The sequence below is a fragment of the Bos indicus genome, chromosome 11, assembly GCF_029378745.1.
Source record: "Bos indicus isolate NIAB-ARS_2022 breed Sahiwal x Tharparkar chromosome 11, NIAB-ARS_B.indTharparkar_mat_pri_1.0, whole genome shotgun sequence".
NCBI classification, from domain to species: Eukaryota; Metazoa; Chordata; class Mammalia; order Artiodactyla; family Bovidae; genus Bos; species Bos indicus.
This window is the reverse complement of record NC_091770.1, coordinates 1,709,293-1,729,563: the sequence shown is the minus strand read 5'-3', so window position 1 is coordinate 1,729,563 and position 20,271 is coordinate 1,709,293. Positions and strand designations below refer to the sequence as shown.

Here is a 20,271-nt window from a genome sequence, read left to right as displayed (position 1 = left end):
TAATAAAGGAAAATAATCATACCAAAGCGTGGCATAAGGGTTAGGCGCTTCTAAAACACATAATTTCCTGAGCCTGAACCCTCAGAGCCACACCCTGAGTCCTGCTACACCTGGGACCATCCGGGGACTTCGAGGAAGCCCCATGGTCTGGATGTTGCCCCAGAGGTGGTGAGGGAGGCTGCATTGTTAAAAATGTCCCAGGTGATGCAGTGAAGACTGAGAAGCCCCAGGGCCCATCCTGTTGCTTCCAGGCTCTTCCACTCCAGTTCACGCACAAGCAGTTCTGATGCTTCCGGGTTCAAATCCTAGCTCTGCTAAAGGGGCAGATTATTTAACTCATTTCTGCATCCATGTCCAGTTCATCAAACAGAGGAGGCGGGGAGGACTCCTCTTTCCTGGTTCCTGTGAGCATTAGATGAGTCTCTCACGCACGGGGTGAGTGTTGAGCAGCCACTGTTGGCCCTGTTATTGGCTATAAGGACACGGGAGGGAATCTTCCCCAAGAAAGACCCAGGAGAGGGAAAGTCCAAGGCCAGTCTTCCTGAGGGATAGGAGGTTCACTTCTGGAAGAGCTGGGACACCAGTCAGCGAGGAGATGAGATAGCACTGAGGGCCACAGACCCTTCTAAGGAGTTGATGAAAGCTTTGGTCACCTAGAAAAATGTACCTGCATACACGTGTGATTTTATCTACAGATGCGGGGACTCACAGTCCCTCCAAGCCCACCTGCAGCCCCCAGGTTGAAGTCCGTTACCATTTCCAGGATAGATGATGGTGCCATCAGCCAGTCTACTATTTTGACGCTGTTGATCAAGACATTAAATGCATATGCTCTTTGACCCAAGAATTTCACGTTGGGAATTTGTCCTATAGACAACGCATATGCACAAGATGGTGAATGTACAATGTTGTTTATTGAAGCCTGCTGGTTACAGGAAGATAAAGAAGCATCCCAAATGTTTCATCCGGTGTGAGGGGGGGTCACGAAAGCAATTATGTCATACAGTGGAAAACTCAGCAGCCTTCAAAGAGAATGAAAAACTCTGTATATCAGAATAGAACAAACCCTAGAATTGTACAAGGCAGAGAGCAGCGTGCCCAGCGTGCTATGATTTACGTAGAAGAAGAGAACGTATGAGCGTATGTATGTATATATGTGCATTGGTTTGAGTATTTCTGGAATGAGACCCAATAAACCAATCATGCCCTGACCTCCCGGGAGGAGAATTTCTTGGCTCAGAGACAAGATCTTTTAAATGAATCCAAATCACCAACATACACATTGAAAAAGAAAGAAGAAAGACACTGGGCTGGATGATGGGGGCTCACTTCAAAAGTCAAGAGATTTTGCAGCAAGATGAATGGACCTAGAGACTGGCATACTGAGTGAGGTAAGTCAGAAAGAGAAACGCGAATATCATATGATACCACTTATATGTGGACTCTTAAAAATGGTACAACTTATTTACAAAATAGAAATAGAGTCACAGATGTAGAAAAGAAACCTATGGTTACCAAGGGAGAAGGGGGGAGGGAGAAATAAATCGGGAGATTGGGGTTGACACATACGTACTACCATATACGGACAGCTAGCCTGGCGGGCTACAGTCCACAGGGTCGCAGAGTCGGACACGACTGAGCGACTGAGTACAGGGAGCTCTACTCAATACTCTGTAATGACCTATATGGGAAAACAATCTGACAAGAGTGGATATGCTGTGTACAACTGATACACTTGGCTAAGGCAACATTGAAAATCAGCTATACTTCAACAAGCATTTTTGAAAAGATTTTGAATGGGAGAGGCAAGAAGAGGATTGCCTTTCCTTTGGGGAGAGTGGATCCGTCCTAAGAGGACAGAGCAGGAGGGGAGCCAGGGGCCTCCGAGGGGCTAGGGGCAGGGGCTGGGTGCACTGCCACAGGCTGGGAACTTCACTCTGATCGCCTGTGAGGACAGAGCTGCCCTTGCAGTGACCCCGTGTGAAGGGGGAGGAGGGGCTGAAAGACACCAGGCTCAGGGCCGAGCCTGGGTTCCTGGCCGCTGCTGGGAGGCGTGGTCCCGGTGGGGCCGGTCATGGGGTTGGGAGTAGGAGGAGATGCTGGCCATACGATACTCTGGGTGATACCAGTGGCAGGTTTTTCTGCATAGCTGGGTGTTACTTCAGCCTGGCTTGTCCATTCACCACTGACACTGCATTCCTTTCCTTACCACTTGGCTTAATCTTCACAAAGCGTTGGTGGCCCCTCCTCCCCTTCACTGGTACTTAGGTGAACACAAGCTGCAGGAAAAAGGCGAGACTCTTTTTCTGGGACTTCCTGGGACTTCCCTGGCAGTCCAGTTGTTAAGAATCCACCTTGCAATGCAGGGGACGAGGGTTCAATCCCTGGCCAAGGAACTACGATCCCACGTGCCGTGGAGCAAGTAAGCCCACACTGCAGCTACTGAACCTGTGTGCTGCAACGGAAGACCCAACGAGGTCAAATAAAGAAATAAACATTCAAGAAGCAAAAAAGAAAAGGCCAGACTCGAGACAGGGAGGCCCAGGAGGGCAGTGGGGCCAAGTGAACGGGGGGCTCCTGCTCCCTCTGATGGCCCGGGAAGAATGAGCTGAATGAAGAACAAGGTCTGGCTTGTCCACGATGGGAACTAGGACCATTTCGGGGCCCCTTCTGATGCTGAGATGTTTCAAGATGAAGAAAACTATCGTCCCACACGTTCAAGTGGCCACGGCCCACATTGTGTGAGTCCAAGCCCCTTGGCCATTGTTTACCTTCCCCAAATTGTGATAAAATGCACTGAACAAAGTGTGCCATTTTAACTGCTTTTAAATGTACAGTTCAGTGGCTTCCCTAGGGGCTCACACTGGAAAGAATCTGCCCGCAATGCGGGAGACCTGGGTTCGATACCTGGGTCTGGAAGATCCCCCGAAGAGGGGAATGGCTACCCACTCCAGTGTTCTTGTCTGGAGAATTCCTTGGACAAAGGACCCTGGCGGGCTACAGTCCATGTGGTCGCAAAGAGTTGGACACAACTGAGCGGCTAACACTCACCTTACTCAGTGGTATTAAGAGCATCCGCAAGGCTGTGTACCATCTCCACCACCCATCCATCTCCAGGACACTTTTCATCTGGCAAAACTGAAACTCTGTCCCATTCAACACTAACTCACCATACCCCCTCCTCCAGCCCTTGACAACCAGCATTCCTCTGTCCCTAAAAGTTTGACTACTCGACTTTGTACGAATGGAATCATAGAGTATTTGTTCTTTTGTTTCTGGCTTATTGCACTCAGACTATTATCCTCAAGCTTCAATCATGCTGTCAGAATTTCCTTCCTTTTAAAAGCTGAATAATATTCCATTATGAGGGCTGCTCAGATGGCTCGGTGGTAAAATATATAAATATATATATATATATATACACATATATATATCTGCCTGCTGATGCAGGAAACACAGGAGACGTGGGTTCCATCCCTGGGTCGGGAAGATTCCCTGGAGAAGGAAATGGCAACCCACTCCACTATTTTTGCCTGCAAAAGTCCATGGACAGAAGAGTCTGGCAGGCTACAGCCCATCAGGTCACAGAGTCAGACAGAACTCAGTGACTGAGCATGACAACATTTCATTATACGAATATACCACATATCTATTTTATTTCATTTGCAAAATATGTATTTACTTACTTATTTTTGGCTGGGCCAGGCCTTAGTATTGGCATTCGGGCTCTGGAGTGTAGGCTCAGTTGTCCCACGGTATGTGGGAGCTTAGTTCCCGAACCGGGGATGGAGCCACGGGATCACCAGAGAAGTCCCCTCATGTCTATTTTATTTACTCATCCTTTGACGGACACATGGGCTGCTTCCGCCTTTCAGCTACTGGGGGTAGTGCTGCTGGGAACATGAATGTACAGCTGTATGTTTGACGCACATCCTTTAGAAGGGAAAAAGAAGACGAGCCCCATGCAGGAGCTGCTGTTTGGAGCCCATCTGGCAGTTCTGGTACAAAACGCCCAGAGAGTCACAGCCCCTTCAAACAGAGCACCCCGTTCGTGTCACCGAGGCCAGCACAGGCGTCCCTCAGGACTTTGGTACCGCCCACTCAGCATGCCTCAACCCCAGGGTGATTTAACGGTTTAAATGGTACAACAGGAATCAGATCTGTGCTTTATTTTCTGATCATGTGGCATGTGGAGTCTTAGTTCCTAGACCAGGGATCAAACCCGTGTCCGCTTTAATGGAAGCGTGGAGTCTTAACCACTGGACCACCAGGGAACTCCCTAGATCTGTTAATCATTTTTTCAATCCTAAGATTTTAAATCGCTTGTAAAATTAAGGTTAATGTTATCAGCAGAGGAATTCTTCTATGTTGTGTTCCTTTCGGGGCCGAGTGCTGGTTGCAAACTGCGGGGAACATACATTTTGTATTCAGGTTTTTTTGCATTTTTCCATTGTGCTACGTGGCTTAATGATATCGTCGATTCTTGGTAGTTCTGTCAAGTTGCCCTGAATGCTGGCATGTTTAGCTGTGAATCGTGAATCATCGCTCCTTGGGAAATACAGACTACATTCCTAGAAGCTTGTGGTCAAAATAGCGTCATCAACTGATCAACAAATAACTTTGTTTTATGTATCTTTCTGTTTAAAGACGCATTATTCAATATAGTTAATATGTAATGTTAATCCATTAATATCGAGCTGTCACCAACAGCTCTATAACGATGTGCCTACCTAACACTTACTGTGTAAGGCAAGTCACTGCCTTGCCAAACTTAGGAACACTAGACATAACTTCAGCAGTGTACTTGCACTATTTTGAATACTAAAATCAACAAAAAGCCAAGCACAAAAATGAGCAAGATGGGGCACTAAACAGACTTGGGAAAGGACCCTGTTAACACTCTGAGCTGTAAGAAGGCAAGGGCTTCCCCACTGGCTCAGTGGGTAAAGAATCCACCTGTGATGCAGGAGACGTAGGAGCTACGGATTCGATCCCTGGGTTTGGAAGATTCACTGGAGGAGGAAATGACAACCCACTCTAGTATTCTTGCCTGCAAAATCCCATGGACAGAGGAGCCTGGTAGGCTGTAGTCCAAACGGTCAAAAAGAGCTGGACATGACCGAAGAACTAAGCATGCATTTAAGAAGGCAGGTATTGACCTCAGGTTGAAATGTATGTGTCTCAGATTTGTGACTCGAATTTTTTTCTGCACTGCCTTGAATGACACGTCCTCGAATCTGCGTGACAACACCTTAAGTATGGATTGCGGGGTTACAAATAAAGTTTAGTGAGCAAAGGGAACTTGGAAATGCAGAATCCGTGAGTAATGAGGCCTGCCTGTACTTTCAACGGCACTATTACGTTCCATCACGTTGGTAAAACTTCACTTAGTCAGTGAGGCCCCAGGGCAAAGAGGGTGGATGTTTGTGGATTTTCCCTGTTATAGATGATGCCACAGTAGGCAACGTTGCAAAGAGAGTTGTCTTTTTTTTTTTAATTCTTTCCATGGGGCTTCCCTGGTGGCTCAGTAGTAAAGAATCTGCCTGCCAATGCAGGAGACACGGGTTTGATCCCTGATCTGGGAAGATCCCACATGCTGCAGAGCATCTAAGCCAGTGCACCACTACTGAGCCTGCACTCCAGAGCCCAGGAGCCCCGCAACTGCTGAGCTCACGTGCTGCAACCGCCACAGCCCGCCGCCCTGGAGCCCACGCTCCACAGCAAAAGAAGCCCCTGCAAAGAGCAGCCTGAGCACTGTAACGAGAGGGTAGCCCTGCTTGCTGCAACTAGAGAAAAGCCCGAAGAGCGATAAGATAAATAAATAAATTCTTCCTATGGAATAAACTGCCCAACTGGGTGTACTGGTGGGCAGTGGGGTGGGATGGGGATAGGAGATGTAGCAGGTGACTTTCCAGCATCCGTTAGGCTCAACATATCTCTTGGCTGGGACACATATGTGACCACCCTGGACAATGAGATGCAAGGCTTCTGGGTCCTGGGAAGGGTTTCTTCCTGCCTCGGGGATGAGACAGTTCTGTCCTTGCTCTGGCCGTGGCTTGTCTGGGTTTAGGCCTGGAGCTATGATGAGGAAGAGGAGAGAGACGGGAAGAGGCTGGGTTGGATGACACAACTGTGCTGCCAAAGAACCAGCCTGGGCAGAGCCTGCCAGCTCCTCCGGGCTTCCGGGGATGTGAGGTCTTCACTTCCCTTCTGTTCCAGCCGTTCTGAGCCAGTGGCAGCCCTCGCCACAGCACTGCTAAGGACCTGGGATGAGAGTCTGCTCACATGACCTATGCCCTTCACCACCTCTTAGAACCCCACCCCAGTTGGCTTCCCGGAATCCCCAGGCCAAACTCGGCCAGCGCCCAGCAGTCTCCCGAGCCTGTGCAGTGCCCCCAGTGCCCAGCCTTCCAAACGGCAGCTGAGATCTGTGAGTGGCTGATGAAATCCCCCTGCTCACTACTGGCATTAAAAGGTTAGGCAGGGACTTCCCCGGTGGTCCAGTGGCAGGGGGCCCGGGTTCAACTCCTGGTCAGGGAGGTAAAGATCCTGCGTGCCGTGATGAAGACAGAAGACCCATGCCACAGCCAAGACCTGGAGCAGCCAAATAAATAAACAAATACATATTTTTTTAAAAAGTTAAATAGACTAGCAGCAACATGAATGGACCTAGAGATGGTCCTCCCAAGTGAAGAACGTCAAAGACAAATGTCTTATGATAGCACGTACACGTAGAATCTTATAAAGATGCAAATGAGTTTATTACAAAGCAGACTCACGTAGAAAGCAAACTCACGGTTGCCAAAGGAGAAAGGGGTTGGGAGGGATCCATCTGGAGTTTGGGATTAACAGATACACAGCACTATATATGAAAAAGATAAACAACAAGATATACCTACTGTATAGCACAGGGAAAAACCATATTCAGTATCTTGTGAAAACCTATGACGGAGGGGGACTTCCCTGGTGGTCTAGTGGCTACTCAATACAGAGGACATGGATTCAATCCCTTGTCCAGGAAGATCCCACGTGCCTTGAGCAGCTGAGCCAGTGCTCACAGCTACTGAAGCCCTCTCGCTAAGAGCCTATGTCCTACAGCAAGAGGAGCCACCGCTCGCTGCAACCAGAGAAAGCCCACCAGAGCACCGAACACCCTGCTCAGCCAAAGATAAATGAGTAAATCCATCTAAAAAAAAAACATAATGGAAAAGAATCTGAAAGAATATATATGAATCACTTTGCTCTACATCTGAGGCTAACACAACATAGTAAATCAACCTTACTTCAATAAAAAGTAGTTTGTTTTGAAAAAACAGGTAAGTAGACCACTGAAGAAAATACAGTGCATTGTTCATAGGAAAGGGAAATACTGTTTCCTGAATCTTCTGTTTTAATTAGTCACACACAGACACACACACACACACAAAGTTGCCACGGAAACACATTTTTTCCGTGCATCACAGCCAGGAGTGGACCCCTAGCTCCAGTCTTCCTCTTTCTGTCTGAGAGCCTCAGTCCAGGCTGGTGCGGGTGCCCTGCCCCCCACAGCCCCCCGTGCCCTCCCCGGCGTCAGCTCCCAGCTGCGGTGGCTACGGCAGCAGGAGCCTCAGCCCTGGTCCTGGGGGATCACGCTGAGGTCTGCGGGAAGCTGAGCCTCTGAGAGGAAGCGAGAAGGGATGAGGGGCTGTCAGACACTCAGAGGAGTTCCTGGAATGTCTTCCGTCTGCGGTGATGGAACTTGGCATAAAGGCACCAGGGCCTGCACAGCTGGGGGGTAGGGGCCCAGCCTCTTTCAGGCCCTCCCAGGGGTTGGGGCAGGCACCCCTGAAGTCCTCACCTAGCTGCGGCCCTCCCTGTGGGCGGCGCAGGAACCCCAGCGCCCATGTGGGTTCTGATTACCACCATCTCTGCAGCCTGTGAAGCTCTTTGGGCTGGCATGCCACCTCCTTTGATGGGGGAGGAAGCTGGTTCTGAGAGATCAAGCTACTTCCCCCAAGTACCCATGAGCAGGGGGCATGTGGCAGGCCTGGGCTGCAAGCCGGGACTCCCAAACCACTGGCTTTATGAGGAAGCTCTAGGCGCCATAATTCAACCCAGGATCCTTCCAAAGACCAGTCACTGCGTACTGACTCTTGCAGTGAGAATTTTCTCTCTGTGGCTTTAAGGGTAACAGGAAATTGCCTGCCCAGGCCCCTTGAATACCACGAGGACCCCTGTCTTATCCGGTCCACTCCAGAAACAATGGTGCGGGCCAAAGCTCCGTCCACCCACCCCCTGCAGAACAAGCCATATTAGGAGCTCCTGGTACCCTCAAGGGCTCTCAGGCCTGGGCTGGCCCTGCGCCAGGGAAATCGGTGCCTGCCCTGGGGTGTGAGCCCGGGAGGGGCAGGATGCCGTCGGGAGGGGCTGGTGAGTCAGTGGCCCGGCCTCCTCTGCTTTCCTCCCCTCCCTCCATGGCTTCCTCCCCTAGGACCGCACCCACCCATTCAGACCCCCCCACCCCCCTTCCCACTGGCCCAACTTCTCATTGACTCAACAGCACAGATTTACAATGTGACATAAACTAGGATAATAAAAACATTCTTATTCCTCCAAAGTCTAAAGGGCTTTTCCTTCCAGTCTCAAAAAAACAAAAAAAACTAAGCATTTTGGGGAACACATTCTCCCCCACATTTTTAAAAAAGCTTGTGTACCTTAGAAAAGTTAGAAAGTATAGGAAAGATGTAAAGAAGCAGTATAAATGCATCCTGCTCCCCACAGTGGCCTCACAGACAGACTTCCCCATTCCCCAGCCCCACCACCTCCCTTCTTGGCTCCACTATGCTTATTAACCTTGTGACCCTTCCTATTGTCCCCAGAAGGTCCCCCGATGAGCCCCTGGGCTCAGGGGAGGTCCCCACCTCCTCCTTCCCACAGGAACAGCAGACATCTTGTGACCAGTGCCGTGTTCCTGCCCTCAGTTGGGCACCGAGGACCCAAGGATGTCACCATGCACTCTAGTCCCTGGGACTCCTGCCCAGCTTGCTCCTTCCCTGCTAGTCTAAGACCAGATCCTGGAAATGTCACCTCCTCCAGGAAGCTGCTCTTGTTTACTCCTTCCTAGGTCCTGGATGGAGGACTCTGCCCTGTGGTCTTCGAGTCCTTGGTGTGGGGCAGGGAGCCTGGCATGGCGCACAGGTGCCCAGCGTGTGCTGTTGATCGCCTTGAGCAGGAGGCAGGAGGTAGCCTGCTGGACTCTCTGCTCACTGGCAGCTCAGGCTCGCCTTTGCGGGCCTGATGCCCACCCAGCTGGCCGCCCCTGACGCCTCTGGGCCACTGGCTGGCCCAGACACAGACGGGCATTTCTGCCAGGTTGCTGTTGTTTAGTCCCTAAGTCATGTCTGACTCTTGCGACCCCATGGACTGTAGCCCACCAGGCTCCTCTGTCAGTGGGCTTTCCCAGGCAAGAATACTGGAGTGGGTTGCCATTTCCTCCTCCAGGGGATCTTCCTGACCCAAGGGTGGAACCTGAGTCTCCTGCCCATTTCTGCCAGGAGCTGGGACCAAGTGGGAACAAACACCCATCTGTTTTATCCTCACCCATACCCTCACACACAGGAAGGACTAGCCAGGAACATGCTGTCAAAGAGGACAGTGTTCAGGGAATTTCTTGGTGGTCCAGTGGCTAAGACTCTGAGCTTCCAATGCAGGGCACCTGGGTCTGCTCCCCGGTCAGGGAACTAGATCCAACATGCTGCAACTAAGACCCAGTGCAGCCAAATAAATTTTTAAAAAGCGGGGAGGATGTTCAAATAAACACACCATTCCTCCCACCCAGCGTCATGTGGGCAGAGAGAGAGAGTCAGAAGGGCAAGTAGGGGCAGAGAATCCCTCCAAGGGAAGGGGCTGGGGGAGGGGGTGTGTGCCACCTCTTTGAAATAGATCAGAGGACTCTGGAGCCCCACACCTGTGTTATCTGGACCCCCCGGGCTGGGGGGAATCCATGGAGACCCCACCCTGGGCTGCACTCTGGGTCCATCCTGTGGCAGGAGTGACAGAGCTGGGCACCTGAGGAGCCGTGGGCCTGTGGTCTGCTGCAGCAGAGCTGGCCAAGACAGAGAACATCTGACTAGGTAGGCAGCTGAGGGGACGGTTGGCTCACAGTAGGGGAGGAAGCAGGGAAGGGCTGGTGAGAGCAGTCAAGGCCAGGGAACCTGCGTGGGGCTCTTCTATCCCGCCCACTCTGGTCTACTCCCTGCCCCTGCCAGTCCGGACAACACTCTAGAAACCTCTCCTAGCCCCGGGGAAAGTTCTCCAGGCAAAGCACCCCTGGTAGGGCGCTGGCTGCAGGTGGGGCCTGCTTATCACTGAGACTTCTTATCTGGGGCTCCACGGTCAGGGCACCCGGCTGTTTCCTTCAGGGCACCTGCTGTGAGAGGAATTCTTCTGGGGACTGGCCTTCCAGCAGCAAGACTTGGTGGCCTGTCTTGTCTGAACTGAGAGAGGCCACCAGCTCAGGGAAGGTTGCATGTGGTTCAGCCGAATTCTTGGAGGAAGAACAAGCTGAATTCTTGAAGGAGGGGAGTGTGCAAAACTGACAATGTGGGCTGTTAGTTCCGAGGGTCCCTCAGCTCAAACCTATCCTGCTGTGGTCTGCTCTGCCAAGCGGGCGGGACTCTGCCAGCCACAGCTCCCAGCTCCCTCCAAAGCTGGATTCTTTCTCAGTTTTTTAAAAAAATATTTATTTATTTACCTGCACCAGGTCATAGCTAGGGGCTTCCCAGGTGGCACAGGGGTAAAGGATCTGCTGGCCAATGCAGGAGATGAAAGAGAGGCTGGTTCAATCCCTGGGTCAGGAAGATCCCCTGGAGTAGGAAGTGGCAACCTGCACCAGTACTGTTGCCCGGGAAATCCCACGGACAGAGGAGCCTGGCAACTTACAGTCCATGGGGCCACGAAGAGTCGGTCACGACTGAGCATGCACGCACACAATTTGACTCGGTCCTTAGTTGCGGCAATTGGGATCTAACTCCCTGACCAGGGATCGAACCTGGGCCCCCTGCACTGGGAGCATGGAGTCAGCCACTGACCATCAGGCAAGTCTGGAACCTGGATTCTTGCAAGGTTCTGGCACTGGGAGGACTTGAGTGGGTTCCTGTCGCTATCACTCCTTGGGTCTCCAACCTTAAGCGATGATCTCCAACCTTAAGGTCCCTGTGCCTCTGCTCTGGGGAGACCAGTGGCCTCAGCACACCCTCTCCCCACAAGGCCCACAGCCCGCTGGGCGGGGCCCCCTCTCATGGGACTCCTGGGTGCGTGGCAGTCGTTTTGTGTGCTCATCAGCGTCTGGGGCTTCAGCTTCTTCTCTCTGCCCTTTCAGCCTTGCATTAGTGGTGCAAACAATCCCCTGTGCTGCATCCTATCTGTGGGCAGATCTTCCTGGGCATTCCGTTCTCTCCCAAACATGACGGGCACCACTTGCTGTCCTTCCCACCTAGTCTCTATCTGCCCCCGTCAGGCATCAAACTCCCCAAGGCGGGGGCCATGTCTATCTTCTGCTTCTTCACAGTCCTGTGGTTGCCATGGGGTAGGGGCTCAATGAATATTTGTTGAGTGAATACATGGGATTTAAGTGGGATTGTCTTCCTCTTTCCCTGCAGTCTGAGTGTACAGGTTTGTATACACTTCCTTACAGTCTGAGTGTATACACTCCTCTGAGTCCTGGGAAGCCCTGGTCTGAACAAGTGAATATCTAATCCCTTAATCCAAACCCTGGAAAGAAACCAAATTCTCACCCTGAGCAAGCTTGTCCTGACAGCGTCTCTAAACTCCAGGAGCCTTTAACAATTGAGGCTGTGCACCCTTACTTTTTCCATGTCTCAGGGTGCTCTTTAATGTTCATGCATCACCCCTTTAAGACAGGATCCATGACTTACCATATCCTTTTTATTATTGCCTTTTTATTCTTGTAACCCCCTGAGAGCAAAGCATGGGTCTAGAATAATAGTAACACCTCAGTAAATATTTCTTGGTTTGCAGCTGAAATTCGTTCATGAGAGACTCACACTTTCTATAAAACTGTATTTATTTATTTAGCTGTGCCAGGTCTTTAGCTGTGGCATACAAACTCTTAGCTGTGGCTTGTGGGATCTAGTTCCCTGACTGGAGATTGAACCTGGGCCCCCTACACTGGAAGTGAGGAGTCTTAGCCACTGGACCACCAGGGAATCCCAAAGACCCGCGCTTTTTAGTAAGAGGTTTAAACATACCACCAACAATAATGTGGTGTGGGCTCACATTTCTTGTGTGGATGCTCCCAGGAAAGTCCTTACTGCAAACCCAGAGTTGTCTGAGGAGATCTTTGCTGATGCTGCCCTGCCGTTGAGGCTCAGAGTGGTTCAGTCACCTGCCCACGGTCCCACAGCCACTGGGCAACAGAGCCAGGCTTATCCCTCTCAACTGACTCTGTGTGACTGAACCTGAGCACATCAGGAGCCTCCGAGGGTAAGGGCTGGGCTTGGGGCCAGGAAGCCAAAGAGGGCCCAGGTCCTGGGGAGGTTGGAATCTGGGTCCTTCTTACACGGCCCCTCTCTGCTCCTGCTCTGCTCCTCTGCCGTCCTTCTCGGGAGCCTTGCTCTCCCCCAGCCTCACACTTTTCCCTCCCTGTTCTCTCTTCCTGCTGCAGCTTCCCAGGGCCTCCATGGGCATCATTTCGTTGCTTCTCAGTGGTACCCTGGCCATGGAGGCCTTTGGTCCCCTGGTCCTGCAGGGGCTGGGCGAGGTCAGAGGGGGCGAGGCCAGGGACCAGGCATGGAATGAAGGGAAGGACAGATGCCCCGACGATGAAGAAAAGCTGGGGCAAACTGAGTTTGCTTTGCTGCTTCCCAGAAGCATAGAGAATTGAAAGCGGGGCAGAAGGGAGCAAGAGGTACGACTTTTCCTTTTGGAAAACTCAGCTTCTAAAGAAGTTTTGCAACAAAGAGGAAGGAACCTGCTTGTCCTGAGCCAGGCCTGAGCGGAGCCCTGCCTCCCTCTCTCTCTGCCCCACGCAGTTGACAGATGGCTCCAGGGTCCAGAAAGTTCCCAAACAGCGCTTTCACATACAGCCTTGCCTTACGTGTGTGCTCTGTCGTGTCCAGCTCTTTGTGACCCCACGAACTGTAGCCCTCCAGGCTCCTCTGTCCTTGGGATTTCCCAAGCAAGAATACTGGAGTGGGTTGCCATTTCCTCCTCCAGGGTTCTTCCCAACCCAGGGATCCAACCGCATCTCCTGCATGGCAGGTGGATTCTCGACCACTGAGTGAGCCACCAGGGAAGCCCATTTACATACAGACAGAGCAGAAAAAGAAACCGGCTGAACTGCAGGTGAAACTGGGGATGTGGGAAGCAATGTGAGCTTCCCAGCTGGAAGGTTCTGGAACGAGCTTCTGGGGGAGCGGGTGGGGGAGTGTGGGTTGGGAGAGGGGGTGGGGGTGTCAGAATATTTCCTTCTGACCGTTGTGCAGGCAAGTTAAAAAGCTGAAAACATTGAACACCGAACAGAGTGTTCATCTTTCCTTTTAATCAGCTGACTCTAGAAACCTTCTCAGCTGTTTCTTCATAATTAGTCAAGTATCTCATTAATAAGTGAACTACTGAAAAGGTTGAACGACTTCCTAAAACTCTCCCTCAGTTGTAGTCGCTGTTCACGCTTTCATCTTGTTAAAAAAAAGCCGATGAGCCAGCTTAGAGCAGCCAGGGCCTCAGGGGGCCACGTGCTCCCTGCCCCAGGCCGGACACCCGCACAGTGTTTGCTCTTAAGAGCCAGGCAGCGAGACTGTGAGTCACCTGGTCCCCTGCCCACCCAGCGCTGGCACCAGAAGACTCCCATGCTAACAGAGAGATGGAGAGAGGAAATAAACAACGTCTGCTCTCACCTTAAAATGCACGGATTCAAAGCCTCCTCAAGCTTGGAACTTAGGTTTTGAAATTAATACTGTTTTCAGATGAGAAATCTGAATTCAACTGTAAACCAAACAAAATGCAAACTTAAACATTAAACTCTCTAAAGGCTCATCCGTTGCCTGTGGAAATGTAAAATGGTCCAGCCACTCTGGAAAACAGATTGTCCATTTCTTAATAAAAAATGAAGCAGACACTTACAGAAATCATACTCACTCTGGCATTTACCCAGAAAAGTGAAAATTACATCCACCCAAAAGCCTATATGTGAACGCTCACAGGAGCTTTATCAGAATAGCTAAAAATCGCAAAAGACCAAAATGTTTCTTACTGTATCAGTGGTTAAACAAACTGTGGTAAAGCCACACTGTGGAATATTACACAGCGATGAAAAGGGACACACTACTGAAATGCACCTGATTTGGATGGACCTCAGAGGCATTACGGAGAAGGCAATGGCACCCCACTCCGGTACTCTTGCCTGGAAAATCCCATGGACAGAGGAGCCTGGTGGGCTGCAGTCCATGGGGTCATGAAGAGTCAAACACGACTGAGCAGCTTCACTTTCACTTTTCACTTTCATGCACTGGAGAAGGAAATGGCAACCCACTCCAGTGTTCTTGCCTGGAGAATCCCAGGGAAGGGGGAGCCTGGTGGGCTGCTGTCTATGGGGTCACAAAGGGCTGGACACAACTGGGCAACTGAAGCATTCATGCAGACATTATGGTGAGTGGAAGAAGCTAATCGTTAAAGACCAGGTACTGTATGATGCTATTCGCTTCTGTGACTTTCTTGAAATAAGAAAATTACAAAGACGGAATTAGTGGTTTCCAAGGGTGAGGAAGGGTGGTGAGAGAGGAAAAGGTAGGGTGACCGTAATACGGAAGCAAGGGTTTCCCTGTTGGCCCAGTGGTTAAGACTCCACGCTTCCACTTCAGGGGGCACGGGTTCAATCCCCGGGCAGGCAACTAAGATCCTGCATGCCACCCAGCGTGGCCAACAAAATTTAAAACAGAAGCAGGAGGGAGGTCTTCACGGTGATGGAATGGTTCTGTGTCTTGATGGTAGTGATTACATCAATCTACACATGTGAGAAAATGGCATGGAATATAGACATAGCCTACGAACATTAGTTACCTGGTCGATATTGTATTAAATAGTAGAGAGTTATTATGAAAGCTGTGACTACTGTGTGGGAGACCTCTCTGAAATGTCTTTGCATCTGCCTATTAATCTATAATCATGACAGAAGTTTTAAAATGTGCATTTTAGTGTGAAAGACTCTAAAATAAAGTTATCTGGGCAAAGATCTGTAAGAGCAGTCTTCGGGGAGCAGAGCTAGCCGGGAACATGCAGACCCCCCGCGTCCATGCTGTCCCAGTCTGTCGCCATCACTGATACAAAAGAGCCCGAGATTCTTGGCAACAGAGGTGGTGCGAGGACTCAAGGCCCCTTGTTGAATTCTGCACGCCTGGAGGTTTTGGCCCCTTGCTCCATGGGAAGGCCCTCGCTGTCTTGCGGAACAGTGGCTGGATGGAAGTACGCCTGCGGTCACCACAAGTGTACACTCTGGCCACCCCATTATGGACCACCTGCGAGTCCACGTCACGAATTTTGCCTTCTCTGCCCCTTTTCGCTGTCCTAAGCTCCCAGTTTTAGAATCCACTCTCTGGAAAAATCTGCTCTCTGCCTTAGAAAAGCACATGCCTGTCTGTGATGCCTTAGGTCCACAGACTGAGAATCTGGGACCCCAGGGCCTGGGGCTCAGGGGTCAGCTCTGTGGGTAGAAGTGGTCAGCATACTCAGGAGGCCCAGGACAGAGGAACTTCTGCGAGGCTGGCCCTGCTCTCTCCTCTCTAGCCCAGCACATCTGCTCATGGCGATCAGAATCAACCACCAAGGACTTCCCTGACCATCCAGTGGTTAAGATTCCAAGCTTCCACTACAGGGGGGCTCAGGTTCGATCCCTGGTCGGGGAACTAAGATACTGCGAGCTGCTTGGCATGACCCAAACAAAACAGAACAGCATCAATCACCAACTGGAATTCTCCCCTCTCCTGTTTACCTCTCCATCCATGCCCCAGATAGGATGCAGGCTTGGTCTTACGTTCCATGCTGCTGCTGCTGCTGCTAAGTCGCTTCAGTCATGTCCAACTCTGTGCGACCCCATAGACGGCAGCTCACCAGGCTCCCCCGCCCCTGGGATTCTAGAAGCACTCATTTAAGGAGCAAGCAGATGCAAAAGAGCATGTACAGAATAAATCCATTGAACACACACATATGTGTATAAATGGGCTTCCGTGGTAGCTCAGCTGGTAAAGAATCTGCCTGCAATGCAGGAGACCCTGGTTCAGGAAGATCCCCTGAAGGAGGGTACCCACTCCAGTATTCTTGGACTTCCCTGGTAGCTCGGATGGTAAAGTATCCAACGAGCAATGTGGGAAACGTGGGTTCAATCCCTGGGTTGGGAAGATCCCCTGGAGGAGGGCATAGCAACCCATTCCAGTATTCTTGCCTGGAGAATTCCATAGAAGAGTCTGGTCAGCTACAGTCCCTGGGGTCACAAAGAGTCAGACATGACTGAGCACGCCTGCATACATGCATATATATGGATTATATTTCTTTCTGTAATCTTCTAAGTGTTCAATAATGAATAAGGATTCCTTGAGAATTAAAACTAAATTTGTGATGAGGAAACATCAGACAAGGCTGAATGGAGCGAGATGGTACACAATAATTGATCAGTATTCTTCAAAATACTCAAGACAAAGATGGTGGGAATTGGCCCAGATTAAAGTAGATGACGGACTCTCCTGGTGGTCCAGTGGTTAAGACTTCACCTTCCAATGCAGGGGGTGCAGGTTCAATCCCAGGGAGGTTGATTCCACATGACTCGTGGCCAAAAAGCCAAAACATAGAACAGAAGCAACATTGTAACAAATTCAATAAAGACTTTAAAAATGCTCCACATCAAAAAAAAAAATCTTAAAAAAAAAAGTACTGAAATGGTCATGTACACATGGCTATGTTAAAAACAACAACCACAAGGACCTATTCTTTAGCACACGCAGCTCTGCTCAGCGTTATATGGCAGCCTGGGTGGCAAGGGGGCTTGGGGGAGAATGGATACATGTACGCGTAAGGCTGAGTCCCTTATAGCTTGTATATGGCTATACCCCAGTACAAAATAAAAAGTTTTTTTTTTTTAAATGAAATGTAATCAGAAAATCAAGTTAAAATTAAATCTACTTAATTAAAAAAAAAAAAGAGTAGATGAAGGAATTATGGCCACCAAATGCCACTCGGAATTCTGAGCTGGATCCTGGGTCAGGAGGAAGACATCTGTGGGGAGTTCAGGACAATCTGAACAATTGATAGTCTAATATCGATGCTAATTCCCTGATTTTGACAGTTGTACTGTGTAAGGCGTGGTCCTGAAGGGAAGCTGAGTAGGGAGTACCTGGGAGCACTCGGACAATTATTGCCAGCGTTGCTACAAATCTAAAATTATTTCAAAAGAAAAATAAATGAATGAAATGCTAAGTGACAGTCCCCCACCCCATGAGATACCTAAAGCCCTAGAGCCCAGCACAATCATGCACTTTTCTCTCCCCAGAAATTCCATCTGAGGAGCCCAGTATCCTGGGGGTGACTGACCAGATGGCCCTGCATTCCTTACTCTGGAAATCCCAACCCTCCAGCCTTCTGCCAGCTGGCCTCTCCTGGAGTCCAGGCCCTTCCCCCTCCTGCCCCCCAACCTGGAGATTCAGCCTGTCCTTTGAGGTCTAACTGCAAAGTTGCCTCCCAGGGGATAGGCCGGGGCTCCTCCCTGCCTTGACAAGGTTGAGCGGCCTCTTCTTGCTTGTACCCGGCCCAGCAGTGGCCACCCCCCCACGCATCGGCTGACTGTATCGTGGAAGCGCTCAGGGGCCTTCCTGGGCAGATGGGGAACCTGCAGGGTAGTGGTCCTGTCACCAGTGGCTGGTGCGGCTGACATGGAACACATGCTCCAAATAAGTGGGGGAGTCCAGCCCCACCCCAGCCATTCTTGTGGTTGTTCCAAGGCGAGGGGCACACCTGGTCCAGAGAACTCTCGGGAGCACAAAGATGCATTAGTCTGGTGGGACGCCCTCCCTTGTACAGCCAGGCCTGGCAGAAACCTATTCTTGGCTGGGGTTTCAGCTGGAGCCACCCAAACGCCGGACCCACCCCGCCTGGCTTCCCTTTCTTATTGCCACCAATGGGCATCCTTTAGCCAGTTTATGTCAAAAGGTGCTCAATCAGGCTGGCCTTCTGGGCAGACGACAGGATGAGAGGACCTTCCCGCCCAGTTGGACGCTGGAACCACGCTTTGTCTTTTCCTCCCTGTCTGAGGCCAGTGCTGCCAACTCAGAGCAGCACCACAGAGGTATGGAGAGAGTAACATGGCAACATACATTACCACATGTAAAGTAGACAGCCAATGGGAGCTCAAATCAGTAACAACCTACGGGTAGGATGCGGAGGCAGGTGGGAAGGATGTTCACGTGAGAAGGGACATGGGTAAACCTGTGACTGATTCGTGTTGATGTTTGGTAGAAACCAACACAATACTGTAAAGCAATTATTCTTAAATAAACTTTAAAAAAAGAAAGAAAGAAAATACCTGCCACAAGCTAGATATTTCAGAAGGTGTTCAAAGACTGAAATAAACTCTGCCCTAAGTCGCTCACCAGGCTCGCGTCCCCGTCAGTGAAAAGGACGTGGTGACAACCGGCTCAGAGTGGACTCAGGTTCTGATGTCCCCTCTGCACTCGGCAGGCGTGGGGCCAATTCAGCCATAAAGACAGTGAAGGAAAGGAAGGCAGTGAGAGGTCGCAGACAGCACCCAAGTGTCTCACTGTTTTATGGCCCATGTTGTCATAAGCAACCTCCCCTGGGGAGTCCACGCAAGTCAAAGTTCAGGGTCAATTAGGAAAATACTGGAAGGGTTACTCTCAGCAGGAAAGACAGAGTGCGCCTCCCTGATTTGAACTTTAAGAAAGTACAGAAGGCAGGTAGTTGGAGGAAAGAGACCACAAAATAGAAGTCCATTCCTAACATCCTCTTGAGGATCCAGGACGCTTTAGCGATTCCTCCAGGCCTCCGATCACCAGGTGGCCTGCCCACTACCCCAGCTGGTTTCGTTTTGGGAGGAGGAGACCCACTCACTCTGCAGAAGCCCAGAGGCGCTCTGGGAGGGACTAGGGAACCCCGGGCCCTGAGCTCCACAGGAGACCAGAGGCCACGGCAGCTCTGGATCCAGTGCTCCTTCCCCAGGGGCCTGCTTCCAGCTCCAGGCCAGCCCCTCCTTGCTCCCTCCCACCCCTCACCCGGCCACACTCTGTGCAGTGGCCCCCGTGGCCGCACTCACCAGCTCGGGCAAGAAGAAGGCGTAGGGGATGGTGAGAAACAGTGAGACCCCGGAGGGCACGTCAGGGGGAGCATGGCTGGTGGCGGGCGGGTCCCGGGAGGCCATGCTCTCACCCTCTGCCTGGCGCCCTGGCTTGGCAGCCCGTGCCCGCAGCCCTTCAAATATCACCTCCTGCCCGACACACCCATCAGACGTCGCCTGGAAGGGAAAAAAAAAAAAAGTTCCAGCCAAGCAGGTCCTTCCACTGGCTTCGGCCAAGAGAATCCTCAGTGAAATGCAGTTTGTGTATCAGACAGGCCTTCCACCAGCTGTGGCAGAGCCGCTCAGGAAGGCGAGCAGGAGCCTCTTCCTAGACTTTTTCCTCCAAGGAAGTTCTGAATCCCAGGCATGCTATTCCAGGGGAGGCCAGCTGCAGTAGCTGCTTCCACCTGGTGCCCAGGACAGGAATGAGCTGCCCCTGTGACAAGGACTGTTTACTGAGGGACTACTGTGCGCTGTGCTCAGTCGTGTCCGACTCTGCGACCCCACGGATCTAGCCCGCCAGGCTCCTCTGTCCATGGAATTTCCCAGGCAAGTATACTGCAGTGGGTTACCATGCCCTCCTCCAGGAGATCTTCCCAACCCAGGGATCGAACCAGGTCTCCCGAATTGTAGGCAGATTCTTTATTGTCTGAGCCACCAGGGAAGCCCTGAGGACCTCCTAGGAACCACGAAAACTTCAGACACCTCTGGGAGCTACAGCCCGACTCGTGGCTGCTTTGCTTCTTTTCCAAGCAAGGAGACCCAGATTCTGCCCTGTCAAGTCAAGGTCACAGCTTGCTCTGCTTACCGCTGCTCATCCTTGAGGACCCCACGCCGGTCGGGCTCCTGCCCGGCCCTGGCAATGCGACACTTCCTTCTCTGTCTGCACTCTTTGTCACCGTCAGTCTCTCCTAGTGTTCTCACCCAGCAGATGGAGG

At 51.2% G+C, this 20,271-nt stretch overlaps 1 protein-coding gene across 1 annotated transcript in view; it reads right to left on the bottom strand.

The window, feature by feature from the left end:
* LOC109565720 (mal, T cell differentiation protein like) overlaps positions 1-20,271 on the bottom strand; it is a 33,035-nt gene extending 12,764 nt beyond the window's left edge. Inside the window, exons 1-2 of the mRNA XM_019969626.2 lie at positions 20,142-20,271; positions 19,313-19,510 (exon numbers count right to left, since the gene is read on the bottom strand). Of these exons, the coding sequence (XP_019825185.1) occupies positions 19,313-19,417 (105 nt within the window). The 5' untranslated portion in view covers positions 19,418-19,510; positions 20,142-20,271. The remainder of the gene's footprint in view (positions 1-19,312; positions 19,511-20,141) is intronic.